The sequence below is a fragment of the Callithrix jacchus genome, chromosome 1, assembly GCF_049354715.1.
Source record: "Callithrix jacchus isolate 240 chromosome 1, calJac240_pri, whole genome shotgun sequence".
Taxonomy (NCBI): Eukaryota; Metazoa; Chordata; class Mammalia; order Primates; family Cebidae; genus Callithrix; species Callithrix jacchus.
In genome coordinates, this window is record NC_133502.1 from 15,928,694 (window position 1) to 15,951,550 (window position 22,857).

Below are 22,857 nucleotides of genomic sequence, written 5' to 3' on the forward strand. Positions count from 1 at the left end.
TAGATTATAGGCGTGAGCCACCATGCCCAGCCTGTAGTTGATATTTTTATCGAATAATTCTATGCAGTTGGTCAAGACTCTATAAGTACCTATGTTTTGTGTATTGGACAGCTTGCTAGGAAATTTATATTCTACACCCTCAAGAAATTATAAAAATATTTCAGGGAAAAAATCAAATTCATATGACAAAAATTGTGGATTGATTCATAATGATGTGAATCAGTGCTATAGAAAATCATGTCCATGTTTGGCCTGAAATTGCCCCACTTCTCACCAAGGGACTGGGCCCCACACTGCAGGAAAATATTTCACTAATGCCTGCACTTAGCACATGTCCCAAGGTCTCTGATTGATTAGAGCTCTTGTTCACAAACAGAGCTCTGATAGTACCTAATGCTGTTAAGAATGCTGTTTAAATAACATTCTATGATATTTAAGATCATACTTTGCATCATTTGTCTCCCATTTAATATTTAATCATATGTTTTCCTCTCCTGTGATTTCTTCCAGTGACTGATTCTATCAGTTACTGGTATAAATTAATTTTAATTTTTTAGAATGCATCTATGTGATGGGGGTATTTGATATGGAAGATATATCTGAATGGGAGCATGAACAAAGAATCTTGGATTTCATATGTATTCAGAAAACGATTCTTACATATTCCAAAGATTCTTTCTGATACTCTTTAAACAATCCACATATTCTTTTAATAGAAGATTTTCTCTTTCAAATTTCTTTACTGTTCTTAAATTATAATACTTAAGGCACATTCACCAAATTCTTTATCTCCCAAGATATATGTTATCTCTAATTAGTGTCTCATTTTGAGCTGGAGGGCTATAATTTTCTTTGTTCTTTTTTTATTCTTTGAAATGTCCTGATTGGACTTTTACTTTTTCCAGCTTCAGAACTGTGCTTTTTTTTTGGTAACAGAAATTCATCTTCATGTTATAAATTTCCTTAAGAGTGAAATTTGCAATGACAATACTGTTTCTCTGTAAAGAGATGTACCACTCAGAGAGTCACCACATTTTGTGCATTAATAGCTGGTTCAGTTGACTGGTTTGTTCTGAATCTGGTCACAGTTTATGTATTTGAATTATCTATGATATTCTCACATATATTGGCTTTATTTTTTTAAATCACTGGTTTTCTCTTGCTTAAAGATAAAGTTTCAGTGCTTTTGCATCACAAGTTTTTTTTGTGTGTCCCTGATTTTTCCCCCAGAGTCCTGTTTCTTGCCATGCCAGTCTCTATATGTGAATTACGACAGACTCCTCTCTTTTCCCTGAAGGTGCCTTTCAGTTTGACTTCTGCGTGCCTTGGATCCTGTCACTCCAATCCTTGGAGTGGTCTCTGTTCTCCTCTCATAATGAGCGCTGAGCTATGTATCCACCCACACACCCACACACACCTGCCTCTGCTCTCTCACCATATTTCTCCCTCATCTCACCTCCCTCCACATTTGAAAGATGGACAGCTAGATAGAGAAATACTGTATGGAAACTAGGATTTTGTGAAAATGCTGTTTTATTGAAGTGTATTCCTGTAGTCCCCCTTATCCACGGTTTTCTCTTCCGAAGTTTCAGCTACCCTCGGTCCACCTCATTCCAAATATATTAAGTGGAAAACTTTAAAAATGATTCATAAGTCTTAGATTGTGGACTGTCCTGAGCAGCGTGATGAAATCTCACACCCACCTGCTCCGTCCTGCCTGCAACACGGGTCTTGTCTTTGTCCACTATCTCTATGCTGTAGACACTTCTAAGTGTCGGCGAGTCACTTAGAAGCCACCTCACTGCAGTGAGACATGATGATGCCACGCACTCCAGCCTGGACAGAGGGACACCCTGTCTCTGAAAAAACAAAAAAAACCAGGGGAGGAAGCTGCCTTGGTGATCAGATTGACTGTATGATACTTCAGTGCTTACGTTTAAATCTCCTTTACTTTATATAATAATGGCTCTAGCACGCAAAGAGTATTGTTGTTGGGAATTCAGATATGCCAAAGAGAAGCCATAAGTGCTTCCTTTAAGTGAAAAGGTGAAAGTTCTAGACTTATAAGGAAAGAAAAAAAGTCATGTGCTGAGGTTGCTAAGATCTGTGGTAAGGATGAATCTTCTATCAGTGGCATTGTGAAGAAGGAAAAGAAATTTGTGTTAGTTTTTCGGTCAAAAGTCAGATTTCAAAAGTTATGGCTACGGTGCATGATAAGTGCTTAGTTAAGATGGAAAATACATTAAATTTGTGTGTGTAAGACATGAATAGAAAAGTGTTCTATGGCCGGGCGTAGTGGCTCATGCCTATAATTCCAGCACTTTGGGAGGCGGAGAAGGGCGGATCACCTGAGGTCGGGAGTTCAAGACCAGCCTGACCAACATGGAGAAACCTTGTCTCTAATAAAAAAAAATACAAAATTAGCCGGGTGTCGTGGCACATGCCTTTAATTTAAGCTACTCGGAAGGCTGAGGCAGGAGTATCGCTTGAACCCGGGAGGCAGAGGTTGCAGTGAGCTGAGATCATGCCATTGCACTCCAGCCTGGGCAACAAGAGCAAAACTCCATCTCAAAAAGAAAAAAAAAAAAAGAAAAGTGTTGTAATTGACAGCAATCATATTCTATAGTATCCATAGTTTCGGGCATTTGCTGGGGACTTAGGAATACGTCCTCTAAGGATAAGGGTGACTACTATATATGTAATTTGCTAAGATAATTTTAGTTTCTTATTGAGTGGTAATACTCAGAATTGGTTTTAAAAATATCTAGTTGTTTATAAGCATCTACAATGGAAAAGTTACTCTCCATGTCACACTTATCACAGCTATTTATTTTTCCTTTGTTGAAGCAACCTTTGTTTTTTCAACATATTAATTTGGGAGTATTTCATTCCTAATTTAAAGCATTGTCTTTTTCATTTTAATGACTTTTAATAAGCTGTTATGGGGATGAAACAGTTATATAATTTCACCAGATCTCTACTGATAATTTTTTCATTTTTTTGCTATCCCAATAATGCAATTATGAATGACCCTTTATATCCATTTTGTATGTGCAGAAGTAGAATTGCTGGGAATATATGCACTCTTATAAATTAGTTAAATATTGTCAGCTTTCCACATACAGGAGAGCTTGTTCCTTCTTTCCCTGGCCAAAAGTGTTTTTTTGCCTTTTGATCTTTGTATTAGGGTGAAAAATGGTATATTGTTTTTATTATTTATCATGAGTAAGGTTGAATTTTTCTTTATAGATTAATTTATGTTTCCTTTTCTGTGAATTGACTATTAGATCCTTCGCCCTTTAGGCTTTTTATTGATGTGTAGATGTTTGTTTATTTTGGTGGAAAGTTAGTCCTTTGTGATATTGTCAGAAAGCAGTGGCTTTGTGAATATTTTCATAGGTCCAAAGGGCAGGTGCTTTCTGAGCAAAGACCCTGGCAGCTGGATTCGGGGTAGCAACCCCAAAAGTAGGGCCTTGGAGCCATTTTGTTGACAGCCCAGGCTGGTAAAACAGAGACCCTCCCCGCCTCTCCCTATAATTACCCTCTCACCCTCCTTATCCCCACGACTGAAAGCCGAGGAGGGGCAGATATGCCAGCAGCTCTTCTGCAAGGTCTGAGTTAATAGTCTGAGCTTTCCTCATTAACTAAGTAGGGTATGAGGAACAGTGCGAAGATGTTCTGTGAGTAAACATTTATTTTCCACTGGCTACTTGATTGTTCCAACAATTATTGAATAATCAGTCTTTTCTGTAATAATTAGAAGTGCTACCTATATTACATACTGAAATCTCAGATGTATGCAGATGTATTACTTCACACTACTTTTTTTAACATTTTTCTGCTTATTCATCTTCTAGCACCACACTGGTTTAGGTATTATAGCTATAGATTATAATACATTATCCAGTAGAATGATTCCTTTCTCATTACTTTTATTATTCCATATGAAAAATTAGCTTATAGATTAGCTTATTATATTTAACTGAAGAAAAAGAAATTAGGATGATGGACTTGCTGGACTGTTAGATAAATGTTTATCACTTTTCACAGATATATTAATTCCTTAAATATGTTCTTTTTTTCCCTTCCAATGACATGGAACTAAAATATGTTCTTAATAAGAAAAATGATTATGAAAAACATTTATATTTTTGTCATTTTTCTTCATATTTCATTCTGAAAGAGTATATTGTTTCTCTTTTACAAAAGTAATGGAAATTGGCATACTTCAATTTAATCCTGCTGTCTTTACTCCCTGACTCTTCATTTTTGCTAGTTTTATTATGAGTTTTATGTGGTTGCAGCATTTACTTTCTTTTCTGTAGGCATGGCTCTCCTGAAGGTTTCATCCGACTTGTGTATTTTACCTCCTTGTGGTCACTGTCAGCATCTTACCATAGCTTCATGATTAGTGAGTTCTTTATTTCGATTCATTTTATATAAAGTTAGGGTTTTTTTTTAAACCAAGAATTTATTTTTTAGAGATACCTGTGGGTACTGTGTTTGAATTCTTAGATGGGTAGTAAGGTTACCCTCATATCTGAAGTTAGAACTCAGACGCAAATCATTTGATACTGGTAACCGTCACAGTTGTAGGGCTTTAAACATCTTTCTGTGGTTGACCTTCAGAATTTTATGAGGGAATATCATCTATTAAAATTTAAGACAGTGGTTTTATTCAATTTCTCTATATATCTTTTCTCCTTTTTCTTTCCCTTTAAAAATTGAATCTATTTGATTAAGAAAGAGATAGGTAGAGTTTTTCATCATAATTTTAAAAACTAACTTTATTTGTTAGAGCAGTTTTGGGTTTGTGGAAAATGAGTGGTAAGTACAGAGAGTTCGCATTTGCCCCTCACTCACCCCACTCATTTCCCTACTTAGCATCTCACATTAGTGTGGTACATTTGTGACAACCCATGAGCCAACGTCGATGAGAATTGTGGGTCTTTTGTTTGTTTGTTTTGGGGTGGGGGGGTTCTTACTCTGCCACCCCGGCTGGAGTGCACTGGTGAGATTCTAGCTCATTGCATCCCTGAACTTCTGGGTTCAGGTGATCCTGCCACCCTAGCTTTTCAGGTAGCTGGGACTACAGGCATGTGTCACCATGACTGGCTAATTTTTTGTAGTTTTTGTAGAAATGGCATTTCAGCATGTTGCCTAGGCTGGTCTCGAACTCTTGGAGCCCTCTGTCTCATCAGGTGCTGGGGTTATAGCCCTATGCCAGGGCACCTGGCGATACATTGTTTTTAACTAAGTCTATAGTTTACACTAGGGTTACTCTTTGTATTATATAGTCTATGAGTTTGGACAAATGTGTCTACCATTATCATATCATACAGAATAGGTTCGATGCCCCCAAAAATCTTTGTATCCAAGACATCTTTGCATTTCATTCCTTCTTTGGCTTTTTCTTCTTTCCTTTCCTTTTCCCTCTCTTTGCATTCCCTTACTCCTTCCTTCTCTTCCCGCCTCCACCCATGCGTCTGTCTGTTTCACTTTCCTTTCCTCATTGTAATTTTCACACATACGGAAGTACTTCAGAATAGCAAGAGTGGTAGGGTAAAGCCCCAGGAATCAGAGCCAGCTTCCTATTTACTTCCCAGTGTTGTTTCAGGTAGGCCTTCTTTTCCTCAGTTGTTCCTCTCTTAGCTGGAGATATCAGACATAATATAATTTCATCTTATCCTTAGGTACATGTCTTTAAGTTTTCCCTGCATTCCTAATAATGCATACTTTTACATATTTTTGTACAATATAATTTGATGTATGTAGGTTTATGACTCTTGTACATGAATTATGTGCCTTTTTTCTTGCCTGAATGTTTAATCTCAAATCTGACTTAGACTCATGTCATATTGTCTCCTCCTTTTTTGTGTGGTCCTTTATTTTAAAGCCTTCTTTATTAGTTGTTTTCTTTTTTGAGTTTAGAAAAAATTATGTGTATATGTATTTGTATAGATGGAGTCTCAACATATTGTCCAAGCTGGTCTAGAACTCTTGGGCTCAAGGGATCCTCCTGTCTTGGCTCTGAAAGTGCTGGGATTACAGAAGTGAGCCACTCGTACCCAGCCTGAAAATATTTTCTAAGAAACCACTCCAACATTTTCTTAAAGTGGGAAAATTTAGTTTTTCCCATTGTAAATACTTGATTTTATTTATTTTGTCTTATATTTAAAATGTTTTTTACTGTTTTCCGTTTTGTTTTTCCTTTTCTGTTTGTTGCTTGAAATAATTGCTCATTATGCCTTTTGTTTCCCATTGATAATTTGGAAATTCTGTTATCCTTTAAAATTTTATTTATGTTTATTCTTCTATTCAGACAGATGTTTTCTGTATCATTTGTGAAGATGGTAACTAGTTCCCTCAATTTTCCAACACTGAAGATTTGCTAAGATACTTTAATGCTTCTAAGCTATTTTTGACTTTCTCTTGTAGTTTCTCTTCTGTTTCCAAATACCTTTTTTAGCTCCTATATATACAGCCCAGACACACCTTTCATTATTTGCTATTTCTTCATCTTTCTTTTTTGAGATTTCTGCCCTAGTTCATTTGTGTAGCACATTTTTTCATGAAATTTTTTCATTAGACTATGTGGAATTCATATGCTCCGAAGTGTCACGTCCTCAGCTATGTTTCTTTAGCCCTGAAAGGGGAATACTGTTTTGATTGAGTGCAGGATTCTTGCTCAGGATTGGGTTTCAGTTCTTGTCTTTCAGGCGTATATGAATTTCAGCTGTTTTCTAGCTTCTAGTATGTCTGGTGTCATTCTGGTTTTTTTCAATTATAGATAATATAGTCTCGTTGTCTGAAAGTTTACCCAATTTTCTCTCTCTCTCTCTCTCTCTCTCTCTCTTCTTGAGACAGTAGCTCATCCTGTCACCTAGGCTGGAGTGCAGTGGCATGAACCTGGCTCACTGCAGACTAAACCTCCTGTTCTCAAGCAGTCCTCCTGCCTCAGCCTCCCAAGTAGCTGGGACCATAGGAACCTGCTGCCACACCTGGCATATTTTTTAATGTTTTTGTAGAGACGAGGTCTCACTTTGTTGCCCAGGCTGGTCTCAAACTCCTGGTCTCAAGTGATCCTCTCAGCTTGGCCTCCAGTGCTAGGATTACAGGCAGGAGCCATTGTGCCTGGCTCTAATTTTCTTTCAATCATTGGAATTCAGGGACTTTTTTCCAACCAGGATATGCCTTGGTGTGTGTTTGTATACATTAACCCTGCCATTTAGTCCATGCCATTTTTCAGTGTTCAGGTTTAAGAATTGCTTCATTTCAGAGGAAGTTTCTTCTGTTATTTAACTATTTCCTGCCCTCAGCAGTTTTCTCCTGCTTGTGGAACTTCTGGTGTTTGCAGTTTAGGTCTATGGATGTATTTCTCCTGTGATAACTGTCATTTTATATTTATGCTGTGTCTCTTGATATTATTTCTTTATTGATACTAATTTAGGTTGCAACAGTGATTATCCTCTCCTTTAAGTAACCGACTAAATTGTGCAATTGGGAAATCACATTATTTTACCTCAGAAATTCTAATTGTGCATTACAGTTAACCCTCTTTACCTACGAGTTCTGCATCTGTGGATTCAACCGTGACTTAAAAATGAAAAAAAAAAATAAAAAAATATCAATTTAACAATTCAAATATACAAATAAAAGCATGATATAGTGTAACAACAGTTTATATAGCATTTACATTGTATTACTACAAGTAATCTAGAGATGATTTAAAGTATACGGGAAGGACTGGGTACTATGGCTCATGCCTATAATCCCAGCACTTCTAGAGGCTGAGGCAAGAGGATTGTTTGAGCCCAGAAGATCAGTGCTGCAATGAGCAACGATCCTGTCACTGCACTGCAGCTGGGGTGACAGAGCAAGACCCATTACTTAAAAAAAAAGGAAAGTGTACAGGATGATATGCATAGGTTAGATGCAAATACCCTGTTACTTTATATCAGGGATCTGAGCATCTATAGATTTTGGTGTCCACAGGGGTCCTGGAACCAATTTCCTGGGGAAACAGAAGGAGGACTCAGGGGATGTGTGGGCACATGCACATATGTGCATTGCTTTTCTTGAAGTTTTGAAGTGACTTTACTACTTTTTGGATAAAGTTGTATTCTCCCCTGTCCTTCAGTAGCTCTATTTCACTTGGCCTACGTAGTCATTATTCCCGATGTTTTTCTTTCTTGTGCTAGTAATCCCCCTGCCGTGGTTTTGCTGTGGTTGTTTGGGAGTTATCAGTACTGAGTTCTGCTTCTTGAAATATTCTAAGTGACAGTAGCCCTTCAAATGATTGAAGATACAACCATATCTACTTCAGAGGCCTGGAAAAGTATGTGTCTCCTAGCATTCTCATCTCAAGGACAGAACTGAGCTAACTTTTGACTACTTGGATTCCTTGGCAAAGAGACTGTGGACCCATCTGGAGCTTTCTCCCCATCTGGACTTTCTCCCCAAGGTCCGTGGCTCTTTGCAGGCCAGACTTTCTCCATGATGTATTCATTTTACATTCTTCCCTAGATTTCTCTTAAGCTAGTGTCCAGTTTTCTTTCATCCAGAGAAGGAGAAGAGCCTGTTCCCAGTTCTAGGCTCTCATCTTCTCCCTAGATCTTGGTGCTTCCCATGTCCTCAGCTGCTTAGCAACTCTGGAGGAGATAGCATGGAGTCTGGGGTGGAGAGGTGTGAGCCAGGCTGGTTTCGACAGCTTCCCAGAGCAGGAGTAGCTAACCTGGATCTCTTATGAGCTTTAGGGGAGTCTGTGAACCCTCCAAAGTCAGACACATATTTTTTTAGGGAGAAATTCAGTGAGATTCTAAACTGTAAAATGGTTCAGAACAACTGTAGCTGACTAATGGAGAACTCATTTAATCATTTTGTTAGTTGCAAACATTTACTATTCTCATTCCAAGCAAATAAATTCTAGTTCTCTTCCTTCTTAGCTGTGTGACCGTAAGCCAATTCCTTAACTTCTGTGTGTTTTGATTTCCTCATTAGTAAAATGACATTAATTATAGCATTTGCTGTATAGGATTGTCAGCATTAAATAAATTAATATAGTTTAAATATTCAAAACAGTACCTGGTTTATACTGAGCACACATTCTTTCTGCTAACTGTGTCTTATCCATAACACTTGCATGCTGTTTATTAGATTCTGGTTAACATTTTTACTATTGCTGTTGTCATTAACATTACTGCTATTACTATTATCATTTATATAAAGCCTGTCAGTAGACATCTGAAGAGATGGCAGACTTACCCACATATTAAATAATAACTTTCTCTCATTCTTTTGTCAGTTAACTGAAAAATTATTGTTACATGTGAACAAACATATTTGAAATATTAACCACTTTGAAAGAGATCTCCTTCTGTTATAAGGGTGTTTGTGTAAGAAGAGTCTGTGAGAAAAATGGAAACTGAAATCTTTCTTCCAAAAATGGAGCTGATAGAGAAAAGCATTTACTACATTGCTTAGGCCTTTGTGCTAAGATTAATATTAGGACCCCTGAATATACCTTTCCAAATGTGTGTGTGTGTGTGTGTGTGTGTGTGTGTGTAATTATTAATTTCCAAATGCTAGGTTATTTTGGTTTTTAATTTTTTAGAAAAGCAATTCCCAAATAGAAATGAATAAAATCTTTATAATAAGTAATTAAATGCTCAAACATAATCATGTTTGTCTTTGAGAACAGAGAGGTAAACTGTCCCACTTTAGTTAGACCTTAGTTAGTTGCTTATATTGATTGATACAGTGAAGGACGAATCTACTTTAACTATGGAAGGAAAGGTATGGTAGAATTGTTGAAATGCTATGAAGGCCATGTACTCTAATCTTATCAGAGAGAATTCTGCATCACAGGGAAGCTTTATATTCCAGAGGATTTTAGAAATCCTTTTTTTTTGGTTGTTTTTGCAACTTCATTTTGCCCTTTGCTGTTGCATTTGTTTAAAAATTAAGAATTATTACAAATAAATTCTGGTTTATAACAATTGACTACAATTGAGCGAATATCATATTCTAATTTTAGATTTAAAAAGTGTTTCTGGACCTGCCAGTCTAAAAGATTTTGGTCTTTAATGGAGTTAAAGTATTTGGGAGAATGAGGAGAAATTATTGGGAACAAGATTTCTAACTAATTATAAAATTTCTTTCTTGGATTTGGGCAAATGCTGACCTTTTTGATTGTATTTAAAGTGATAGAGGCCAGGGTTCTTAGGCTGGTTAGAGTAAGCCAGAATTGGGATGTTTTGGCATGTTTTGTGCTGGGAAACTGAGGATATAAGGTACGATGTATTATGTCCTCCCTTCTTACTGAGCCTTAAGTAGAAAGTTGAAGGAAAGAAGTTTTTGGTATACACATATGTATAGGTAAGCTTTTCAGGCTCTTACAATTGGGGTTTTGTTTTAAAGCATATTATAAATGATCTTGCTGTCTGAGTTCTGTACTCTTTTTATCTATGTTTAACTTTTTAAATAAATCTTTGTATTAGTTTGCTAGGGCTGCCATAACAAAGTTTCATACACTGGGGTGGCTGAAACAACAAAAAAGGTGTTTTCTCACAGTTCTGGAGGCTGGAAGTCCAAAATCCAGGGGCCAACAGGGTCGGTTTCTTTTGGAGGCCTTTCTCATTGCTGTGGGTGGCCATCCTCTCCCTGTGTCTTCCTGTGGTCTCTCCTCTGTGCCGTGTGTTGTCTGGGTCCTGATCTTCTCTTTTTATGAGGATACCAGTCATGTTGGGTTACGGCCCACTGTGATGATCTCATTTTAATCTGATCACTTCTTTAAAGACCATGTCTCCAAATACAGTCACATTCTGAGGTAGTGGGGGTAGGACTTCAACATATGAATTTGGAGGGGATGCAATTCAGCCCATAACAGTTTCCTTATAATTTCTTCCTGTGATTATTATTCTTGGGGTCACCAGGGAGCCCTATAATAGAATCTGTTCAGTTTTCATGGTCACTTTTGTATATAACCATTATTTCCAAGGTGAGTTTGTAGGAGTGATGTGTTGGGGCCTATTTCCCAATATGCTTTTTATGCTTGAGTGCTGTGGATCCAAATCTAATAACCTTAGATCCTATATTCTCAGGAGGTAGAGCTTCAGAATTTTAATAGGTACATGCTAGATTCCGTTCTCTGAACAGAAAGAGCAGAATCTTTCTGAACAGACAGAGCAGAACCAAAAATAATGGCATTGGCCATCCTTTCAGGCTGGAATAGCAACAAACTACAAAGACAGAAGCCTATTATGCCAAACGCCATTATGAAACTGAATTTTATGTAAGGGACAGTTTCCTCATAGTTCAATGGGTAATCATACCTAAACTACTTTGCTAAGTCGAATCCAACAAGTTTTGCTTACAAAAGATAGCTTTCAAAAAACAAGTCTTTGTAATATCTGTCAGTTTAGACTGGATATATTGAATAAAATGTCACTTAAAATTATGTTAATTTAAAAGAACATTATTTCTGTAACAAAAAATTTCACCATTCTCTACCACACCATCTTGAGAGCAGTCTCCTCTGCCTTCTCTACTAAACGACAGTGATGTATTGAACAAGTTTGTGCATGTGAGAAAGGATTTTGTAAATTTCAAAGTGCCACACTGATGTCGGTTGTATTTATGTGTGGTGGGTCTTACACTTTTAGGGGCAGTTTCTGCTTTGATTAAGCAGCTGGGCCACTATTTACCAGCTGCCAAACAATTACAGCTGCAAATATCCCACTGTTCAAGGAATTTTTTAATACTTCTCATCAGCCTCCTTCTTACAATGGCTGAGTTAACACATACTGCATCCTTCTGTCTTCTTTTTACACGTTGTGACTTTTCCCTCTTTTAGACTTTACTGAGTTTTAATTTTAATTTCAAGTCAACTCAGATATGTAATTAAAATTTGCTTGAATCCTGCTCCCTTTCAGGACGACTTGCCTGTTGTTCAGTTACTGATCCTGAATGTTTTAGGAATGATTAGGTAAATATCACAGTAAGATATTTAAAAGTTTAGGTCAGAGGAAACAAATTGCAGAAATTATCTGCTATTGTGTAACTATTTTATTTAACATAGTGGGAGGATTCTGACAAGAACGTTGATCAAGCCAGATGCCTTTATTTTTAATAGTGTTTTATAATATGAGAAACAAGTCTTTCTAGGGACATTTTAATTTTTTTTATTAATTTTTTTATTATTGTTATTTTTTTAGGCAGGGTCTCACTCCTGTCTCCCAGGCTGGAGTGCAGTGGCTCCATCTTGGCTCATTGCAGCCTTGACTTCCTGGGCTCAGGTGATTCTCCCATCTCAGCCTCCCAATTAGTTTGGACCACAGGCATGTGTCACCATGCCTGGCTGATTGTTTTGTGTGTGAGTGTGTTTGTGTTTTTTAAATAGAGACAGGGTTTTGCCGTGTTGCCCAGTCTGCTCTCAAAGTCCTGGGCTCAAGAGATCTATCTGCATCGTCCTCCCAGAATGCTGGGATTATAGGGGTGAGCCACCACTCTGCCATATTTTTCCTGACTTTAAATTTTGAAAGGATTTCAGACTCACAGAAAAGTTGTAATTTCTGAATATACTTTGCTCATATTTACCACATTAGCTTTATCTTTCTATCTATATCTATATTTACTAGAAACCTTTCAGAGTGTTTCAGACCTGGTGCCTCTTTACTCCTAAATATGTCTGTACTTCCTAAAAACAAGTACATTTTCTTATGTAACTCTAGCACTATAATCAAAACCAGGATTTGAATATTAATATAATACTATCATCTAATTTAGGACAATATTCAAATTTCCCCTGTTGCCTCATTAATGCCCTTTGTGGTAAAAGAAAAAAAAATCTGGTTCCGCATCCTACATAGCATTTAGTTGTTATATCTCTGTTCTCTCTCAATCTGGAGGGAATTAGTCTTTTGGTGAGTTGTGATCTTAACAGTTTTTAAGAGCATAAACCATTTATTTTATAAAATGTCACTCATTTTAGTTTGCCTCTTTTCTTGTGTACTAGAGTCAGTCTTTGCATTCTGGGCAGGAATATGACAGAAATGACTCTGGCCATCTATGAGCACCATGTTGGCAGCATGAAGTGTCACTTTATCCCATTATTGGTGATGTTGGCTTGGTTAAGACAATGTCTCTGGCGTTTCTACACTGTAGATTTTCTGTTTTTCCTTTTGTCCTTAATAAAGTATCACATAGGGAGTTACTTGAGACTCTGTAAATAGCAAAGCATACTTTCACTCACTAGCTTTAGCATACTTCCTAGTTTGTATTTAATGAGGAGTAGGCTAAAGATGACATTGGCGGTGTCAGAGTTTATTATTATGATTTTTAGAATCATGAGGTAGATAACAACACAGGGCCAAAGAGATTTAGTTTTCCTAAGCTTAATCTGCTACTGAAATGAGATACATGAAGCACTCAGAGATGAAGAAAACCTCATTTACCTCACAGTTGCATTTGACAAGCTTAGTTATACTTTGGGAAATAAATTTGAAGCAACAGATGAGTAAGAGGGAGTGGTAAGAGGTATTAGACAATGCTAATAGTGACAGCTTGATGGTGACTAAGAAGACAAAATTAAATTAAAATAGCAAATAGACCTATAAAAAGCCAGCTGATTGTTACTGCCTAGCGGAGGTGGATGGATCTAAACATACTTATTCTAGTCCATGAGGATGATTATGGCATGAGATATTATGAGGCATGATTATGTCCTAAAATATGGCATTTGATAATTTTTCGTACCTGTTTGAACAAAAGATTCATGGTGAGCTAGGGATATAACCAACACAAATGAATGTATCAACAACTGTTAGATTCTGCAGTGTGGCACTACCTTGATGAATATATCCTAACAAGAAATTTGTCTTTGAGGATTCAGGTATTATAACGTGGCAGGGCTTCACTTTTTTTGTGAGTGTGATTTTTTGGGGGGCTGGTGGGTTCGGGCTCACTCTTGCTTACTAAATCCCAAGATTTATATATTCACATGCTAATATGTTAATCAACAATGCAAAACAATGCTATCTGGTGGATTCCTGATTGTGTGCTTCTTAGAATGAGCACATTGCTGTTGGGTAGGAAAACATATGAAGCCAGGTTCTCAAATATTTGTGTGGTGAGGATGGAGTCCCAATAAGGGAATTCCATTTTGTATTTTGAATGTTTTTAAGGCATTGTTTTCAAAAGTACGTCCCATGGACTTGGCAACTCATAAAGGAACTTTGCAAAAGGAAGAGGAAGTGCTACACAGGGCCCTTCTCTTGCAGAGTCGCAGGGCATATGGACATGCTAATGACAAGAGTCTTTCCTAAAAAATCTATTGAACTCAGATTAACCCGGTGTTTCCCAAATAGAAGTGACACAGAAACCTTTTCCCCCCATGTAATAACCCTCACAGCAGATGCTTATTAGCATCAGACTTCTGTACTTACATTTTGCCTCTTAGTGGGACAAGATGAACTTGTTGGTTTACCAGACACCAATTTTTGACTTAAAAAAATATTTTATAACCTTTTGGTCAAGTTAACCATCGTCTTCCCTCCCTTCCTCCCTTCCTTTTGTCAGTCTTTCAATCTGTCTGTGTCCTTTTGTTCCTTTGTATAATCCTGTTCTGTCACTTAAGTATTAAGCTAACTTGCAGAGAGAAACCATTGCTGAGTACTTGGGAATAGGGTGATATTTGTGATTATTTAAGCAATGTTGTGCTTAGAAGATTTCTGATAACAACGTAGTCTAAAGGAAATGTTTCATATCCTGTGGATTAGCTTTGGAATTCTATGTATTTCGAAGGACTTCTTTCAAAACTGTTTAAAATTATAAGTCTTACTTTAAAGAAGTTAATTTCTCTAAGTTTTACTTTGAAGAAGTTAATTTCTTTTACCTGGGAAGTTCAAGCAAGTTAGACCATTTTGTGGACTGAGACAGTACTTGTCAAAAGGTAAATGTTTTTAAAATTTCTCTTAGAATTTTACCTTCAGCAGCTTGTTAGTTTAGCTACCTGTTAGTTGTTTCTAATTTGAATTACTCGTAGCTCCCTAATTTAGACTGTAAAATGCTTTGGTTCTGTTCTACGACTCTAAGTTTAGGACACAATGAGTCCGCTTTTGGATGCACTTATTTTTCTACACAGTTAAAGTTCCATCTTCAAAGTTGAAGCAGAGCCTCATAATAAATTTGGATCTTTAAACCTTCATAGTAATATGCTTTTTAAAAGACATGTATACATAATTTTATAGCCATTGCACATACATTTATATATACATTTTTAAAATACACATTTCTGTCAGGAAGATAACTTCATCTCTGTAGTGAGATAAATTCCATCTCCATCTTGACCACTTACTATAGGTGTGACTCTGTATTTGCTGTTTCTTCATTCAATATATATTTATTTGCCTTGTGTATAGTATGTACTTATATGGGCACTGGTCATAGAAAGAGGAAATTGAATGGTTTACTTAACTTTTAAAATTACTTCTCCCCTGGCAGGGATGTATGAATAGTATTGCTGTAAAGCACTTGGCACGTAGTAGGTCTCTCTGTCTCCCTCTCTCTCTCCCCACCCCCCGCCTCTCTCTCTCCCTCTCTCCCTCCCTCCCTCCCTCCCTCCCTCCCTCCCTCTCTCCCTCCCTCCCTCCCTCCCTCTCTCTCTCTCTCTCTCTCTCTCTGTTTTTTGAGATGGAGTCTTGCTCTATTACCCCAGCTAGAGCACAGTTGGGGCGATCTCAGCTTACTGCAACCTCCTCCCAGCTTCAAGTGATTCTTGTGTCTTAGCCTCCTGAGTAGCTGGGATTACAGGTGCATGCCACCACATCCGGCTAATTTTTTTTTTTTTTAATTTTTAGTAGAGACTGGGTTTCATCATGTTGACCAGGCTGTTCTCAAACTCCTGACCTCAAGTAATTCACCCATCTTGCCTCCCAAAGTGCTGGGATTATAGGGCTTGAGCCACTGCACCCATCCAGGTTCACCTCCTGAGTAGAGTGCTGAGATATTTTCTCACATGAAATTGCTTTCAAGTAATAATAGAGGGGTTTTATGCTAGTCACTTTCTTATTATATTATATTGAGTCTTGTTTCTTACAAAATCAAAATTTGTTTTCAAAAATATATATTTTAAACTACCTAATAAGATCTTTATTTAGTGTCACATTTGTTTTATGCAGGGTAGATGCTTATTTTAGTGATGATTTGTCATTAAAATTATGTCAAAATGTCTTAAAATGTTGAGACTATAAACAAACTCATAGCACACACAAAGCTAATTATGGATACCATCTGTTTATTTTTACAAAGCTTTTTTTTAAGACTATGGCATTGTCTGCTTATGATAAGCTTCAAGATTATTATAATGACTAAGTCCTGTCCTTCAATTAGTGTAGTTGAAGATGGGAAGATAATTCATTTGTTCACTGACCTTTTCCTGTGTCAGAGTGTATGGAATATGACATGTCATGTTAAAGAAACTATTGTGAAGTGCATTTAGAACATACTTAATTTTTACAGGAAAAAAATGGCATCAAAGCAGCAGATGTGGCCAAAGTTTTGTTTAAATTCTTATAACTTATTCAAGGTTTTAGATGAAAGATAGATAATTCTCTGTTTTCCAGTGATTTAAGTGGCTTCATTTTAACTCAAGGTTAAGAATTTCTAAGTGATTGACCAAGTTTATATTGCCATGTATCCCTGTTCGTGTACCGTGCTTTTGTACATACATATCTCATGTGTTAGTGTGAAAGGCCAGGGACTTGCATGACAGCATCAGTCCAAGTAGTTGTCAGCAGTTTTGCTGAGAGAGCAGAGCGATCGCACTGGCTCTGGTTTGCGATTGTGCACGCTCAGCATTACCCAAGTCAGTGTGGAAGGAAAGCAACCTGAAGGATCCATCTGCTCCCTTCTGCTACACTGCCTTGATGCAAGATTACGCTAATCTGGCTACTTGTCAGGACAGGTTAGTGAAAGCATGCAAGTAGGTGAGATTTAGGGTGGACTAGTGCTTTGGAAAATCATAAGCTGCCCCTCTAGATGCCATGTTAAATGTAGCAGAATAGGTTGATTATCAGCCACATTGAAGAATGCAGTGAAGTAACTATATAGTTTTTTGGTTATGAATTAGTTTCAAAATTAAAATTCTTAGATATTGTCGCACCACAAATAAATCAAAATTGAGAAAAATAATACAGATAGTTTATAGATGCTTTTAGGCATTTGTTTGTCTTATGATTTGTGTATTGTGTTTATTCTTTCATATTATTCCCCTAGCTCAAGAGTTTTTTAGTCAAAAATGAGTAAATGTCACATACAATTAACCTCATTTTACCCAAAACCTTCTGTAATTTTTCTTGTTTATTTCTATTTATTTACCTTTTTCTACACATACTGACTGGCAGACCTTGGCCTTGCAGGTTGAGCACCCTGTCACAGAATGCATTACTGGCCTGGACCTAGTCCAAGAAATGATCCGTGTTGCTAAGGGTTACCCTCTCAGGCACAAACAAGCTGATATTCCCATCAACGGCTGGGCAATTGAATGTCGGGTTTATGCTGAGGTAAAATGAATGGTGTTGGGAGGAAGGATGGTGGTTGTGTCCAGAGTCATGAGACCTGGTATAGCCAACAGCAAGGTAAAGTTAGGGGTTTATAACGTTGCCAAGTATTGGATTATGTAATCCGTAATTAAACCGGAAAAAATTAGATTGTTTGTTTTAAAGAATTGGGTTTAGTTAATTGTCATGTATTTTTAGATGGAGTAATAGCTACCAGTCCTTTAAGAGGCAACAAAGCATTAGTTAAATATTCTTGAGCTTGAATGGACTATGGTTTTTGTTTTGTTTGCATTTTCTCTGTTTATTTTCAAACAACACTAGCAAGAAGTAGCATTTATTTCCGTGGGGTTTTAAAAAATGCCCACCTTGAGTACACGTTAGTTGCTGATCGGATATTTGCTTAAAACTTTCCCCAACAGTTTGTTTTCATGTAATTTTCTCCTTTAGTATTACATAAAAATAACAATTGAAATTTACATTATAAAGCTTTTAGCAAAACATATTCTCTTAATTCATAATTTTAATTATGGGTTTTACTCATAAACTCTTGGTTCAGTCCTTTCAAATGCTTTTTTCAAATGACTAAAACAAGAATGCAAGGTAACATTTGTACTGTTTCTACTTTTAGACATCAAAAATGTCTGTCAAGAATAAAAATAAATCAGTGTCTGTGTTTAAAGAATACTGTAAGCTGGTTTGAAATATTTTTTAAGGTGTTCAGAAATATGTTTTGGAATGGCTATATTGCTCTTGCTTTTTTCGTATTTTAAGGAGTTTTACTTTTATTCTTATTATGACACTGAACCTGTTTATTCTGATGATCTAATAGATCTACAAATGAAGTATATATCTAGTAGCATGTGCTAAGTTTTTTTTCAGGTTTTTATTTGAAGAACCCAAATTCTCAAATTTTACCATATGTGAGCTGTTTTGAGAAGGAAAGCAAATATCTTCAGTGTACCACATTTGTTGTTCTAAACTTGAGCATGTTTTGATGTAGGGCCTAGGTTATTTTATTTTTTGCCCAAGGCGTCCTAAGAAGTTTTATAAAATGTTGGAATTTTACCAATTTCAATAAAGTATGAACAAGGTCAGGCTAAATTCTGCTTATAGTTCTGTTTGATTTTTAAGTACATTTTAAGTTGTCTAGAGTAAAAGACAATAATACTCTGAAATCTGTAATTTGGTAAATACCATATGTTGAAAATAGACCTATAAATGCTTCTTCATTGTGTAAATGTTTAACCTTACTTGTGCTGATTTATATTTCAAAGACTGTGCTTCCTTTCCTTTGAACTTTCAGGACCCCTACAAGTCTTTTGGTTTACCATCTATTGGGAGATTGTCTCAGTACCAAGAACCATTACATCTACCTGGTGTAAGTCATTAAGCTGTAATCCCAGCTGAGGGGTTAAAATCGTGATTTATGTCATACTTTTATGTTAAAGCATGTCAACACCAAAGGGTGTAAATTGAAGGACAAGTGAAATTCATGGGAATCACGGTTTTTGTGTTGAAAACAAATTTTTTTCAGTATTTTGTGGTGTTCAAGGAACTCAGGACCCAGTTGACAGGGGAAGCCTAGAGAAATGTGATGATCGAAATGATAGCTTACAGTGTGCCCAATTCTTTCCAAAATTCTAATAAAGAAGACCATGAATCCTAAGAATGAGAAATGACATTTTGTTTGCAATTTAATCTTTTCAGTAAATCTAACCCTGCTGTATAGTCACTTGTTAAGAAATTCGAGCACAAAATCAGCTCCTTAATTCAAATAGATTAAGGCAAACAGAGTATGCCTCATTCTACTAAGGAGTACGTATTATTTATATCAGCAAAGTGATCACTGTCCATTTTATTCCATAGCTCTTCTATAGTAAGCTATTTTAAAAATAGTTTTTATTGCAAAAAAAGAAGGACATACCCTTTATCTTAATCAAGGTAATAAGTGCATATATATGACATTATGTTAGCTGGTAGATGACAAGGCTGTATCATCTCTGAATATTCGTATTATTCATTTTGATTACTGGCATGAAGATGGTGAAAGATTACAGGAAGAATTCTAAATCTGAAGATGTTATTGGATATATGATTTATTTCACTTTTTATATTGTTTTTGTCCATGTGCTTTCTAAAGGGATTTGACCCTTTCTAGGCTTGGAGGCTCCATGCTGTGTTCAAAGCCAGAAGGCAGAAAAAAAATTGTAAAGATTTAACAGGCATTATGTGACGTTAAGTAGCTTATGAGAAAACAAGTATCATAGGGACATATCTAAACACTTTTTTAATCAAACAAAAGAAGTATTAAATAAGAATTCATAATGATTACTCTAGTTGTTAGAAGTTTTCACCGTGTTGTAATAGCTAACAGGATATCAAACATTTTGCCCTCACAAGTTTTTGCAATTTGCAATTTTCAAACGTGAGACCTGTTGAAAGTACAAGTGATAATGGACAAACTATACCCCCTACAGTCTTCGTCCCACCAAATCTTTCTTCAATTAATGCTGCAGCAGGAGTTTTATGTAATAACATTTGCAGTTGTGAGCCATCCATAGAAAGAAAAAACAATTAAAATGCCTTAAATGTTCTGCTTACTGCTGTTATTTGCTTGTGTGAATGTTGCATGTCAACTAAATGGACCAAGGAATAGATAAAGTGATTGGGTGCAGGAGAGTGCACACTAAGCTTTGTCTATCATTATTACTGGGAGCAATCAAATTGATGTCAGCAGGACAGTAGATGCGTTGACAGCTGTAATTATGTATCTCCATGGTGATCACTTTTGGCCTGTCATGGAGGCCCACGAGTCCCCTCCCTTGGAAGCATTTAATCAGATTGGGCTGTCACTTGTCAGGTAGACATGGCGGGCTGGGAGTTGTGCTTAGGGGGAGAGGTGAATTGAGAATGAAGGATGGGAGACGTCTGATAGTTTCACAGGGTCCACTGTAATACTGAAGACAGAAATTTTAATTATGCTAGAGGTTTCTGAGCAATGGTTTGAGAATCTCAGACAGAGGTGCTTGGGTGTTTTTGTTATGGTTGTTATTGTTTGTTTTTCTTCCTTGCCTTGTGAAAACTAGAGCAGTCAATCTACCTTAGAAAAGCATTTTTGGCTCTTACCTTTTTTGGTCACAAGAATACATAAGAGTTAACTTACGATTTGTACTTTTCACATGCTTCATTAAGCCTGAAATTTATTTATATGGCAGAGGTGAAGATTTCCTTTTTTATGTTTGATCATAATATTTTGTAAATTTGTTATTTTCAGACCACAGTTTTGTTCTGCTCAGAAATTTGGTTCTGATTTTATTCAACTTTTTTCTTAAAGCTTTCAGTGCAGTTTTGTATAGCCTTTCGTGGAGGAATGGAGACTTGATCTGACTTCAGATTGGTTGTTAAGAAATAAAAATATAGCTGATTGTTACTTGGAAAAGTCAGCATAAACAGTAGATTATAAATCAGGGTTTTCATACTGTAGTACAGTTTTTAATTGGAAATACTGATTTGCTTATACAAAGATACATTTTTGATTATATATAATATATCTTGATTTTATCCTGTGTATTTTAAAGTTAAGATGACATAAGTTCTGTGATCATGATATTAGTAAATAACAGTTGTATTTAAGAGCTCTAGGTAACACCTTATGGGATGATATTAGTTAAGGCGATGGAAGTTTTAAGTAGGGAAATATAGGAGAATGTAGTAAATATTCTTTATTGTCTATGTTATTTTATTCGTGGGTTGAACATCAAAGTTCCTCCTAGCTTTGTAGCAGTTTATATAGCAAATGACAGGAGGTAGTTGAGGTCAGAAGTGTTAGAATGTGTATCAGTCTCATTTTAAACATAGCATTAGCAAGCATGCTATGGTTTTAAAGATGACATAGTGGTCAAATTAGCTCTTTAACTTTTTGGTACTAACATTAAGAAAATGAAAGCTCACAGATATCTTTTCTGTTATGTAACCTGATTGCTAGTTGCCATTTTGGGGCCATTTAATGTGGGGAGAAGGCAAAATGTGATTTTATTGCTTTTAAAGATGCTCCATTAATTTTTTTCTAGTTTTTGTCAACATTGTGAATTTCATAGAACATCAGTTTATGTCCTGAAATGTTTTCAGAAAATAGAAAGCCAAATATGTTTCGTAAGTGTGCTGAATGATTTTTGTTTTAAATTAAGATTTTTTATATGAATGTGAATACAAATACAGAAAAAAAAATCTGTATTTTTGTTTGTGCTTGCAAATACAGAAATAAAAGCCCCTCTGGTATGTTATTGTGTTCTTTTTACAACCTTACAAAGAGAATAATAGTAGTATGAAATTTAAGAAAATGAAACTATAGCTTATCTTCTGATGTCACCGTATAATAAAGCCATCATTATACCCTCATGTGGATATCCTAGACAAGAGGTTCTACATGTGGTCCCTTGATAATTGCCTAAATTAAAATATTAAAGGCCTAACAGCCGCTGTGTTGACCTTTTCTGCCTTGCTGCAGACAGATGAGCTGCTGTTTATTAGGAAGGCTTCTTCCCACAGGTGGAAGGCTATATGCGCTTCCGCTCTTCTCTTCCCACCCCTTTACAATGCTGGGCCTCAAAGTCCTGCTGTTCCAGCAGCTTTGGTTCAGTTCCTCCATCCTCAAGACCCCTTGGATATGCCTGATAGTCTGAAGTATTTTGATTAGCTTTTAAATACTTCAGATTCCAAAACTTCTTTCTAATAATTTAATAAATATTCTGTCCCCAGAACTGCTCATTTTTAAAGTTTTGCATGGCTAACCTCTGTGCCTTGCTGCTGGTATCAAACTGGGAAATGAAAACAAGAATCAGCGATGTACTAACTCACTCATTGGCTGGTTAACAGCAATCAGCCTCTTCAAAAGAATATTTTGAACTCGTGCTATCCCCCCACCCCCACCCCACGAAAATCATAAAATTGGAGCTCTAATTGGGACTTTACACAGCAAAGCCATAGGAAAAGCTGTGTAAACATTAAAGCCTCAGAGGACTAACAGTAACAGAAAAATAGTGTTTTACAGTTTGAGAGGGTGAGGCAAAAAAGGAGAGTGTTACAGACATGAAAGGCCCAGGCCCACGTTCCAATGGAGCTGAGGAGCAGCTTCACTAGGGGCCTCACTGGCAGGCAGAAGGCTCCAGTGGGGAGTGCAGTTAACTAGTGCATCGTCCATGCCATGCTTCGGCTGGAAGACACCATCATAAAGTCACAGCTCCCTGGCATAGAGATGTAGGAAGGCTTCGATTTTTTATTTTTTGCTGTTTCTTAGTTT

At 36.6% G+C, this 22,857-nt stretch overlaps 1 protein-coding gene across 11 annotated transcripts in view; it reads left to right on the plus strand.

Annotated features, from left to right (window-relative positions):
- PCCA (propionyl-CoA carboxylase subunit alpha) overlaps positions 1 to 22,857 on the plus strand; it is a 433,256-nt gene that overhangs the window by 177,424 nt on the left and 232,975 nt on the right. For all 11 annotated transcript variants that reach the window (XM_054246197.2, XM_035293344.3, XM_002742504.6 and 8 more), the window contains 2 exons: positions 17,418 to 17,561; positions 18,862 to 18,936. In XM_054246197.2, coding sequence (XP_054102172.2) covers positions 17,418 to 17,561; positions 18,862 to 18,936 — 219 coding nt within the window. The remainder of the gene's footprint in view (positions 1 to 17,417; positions 17,562 to 18,861; positions 18,937 to 22,857) is intronic.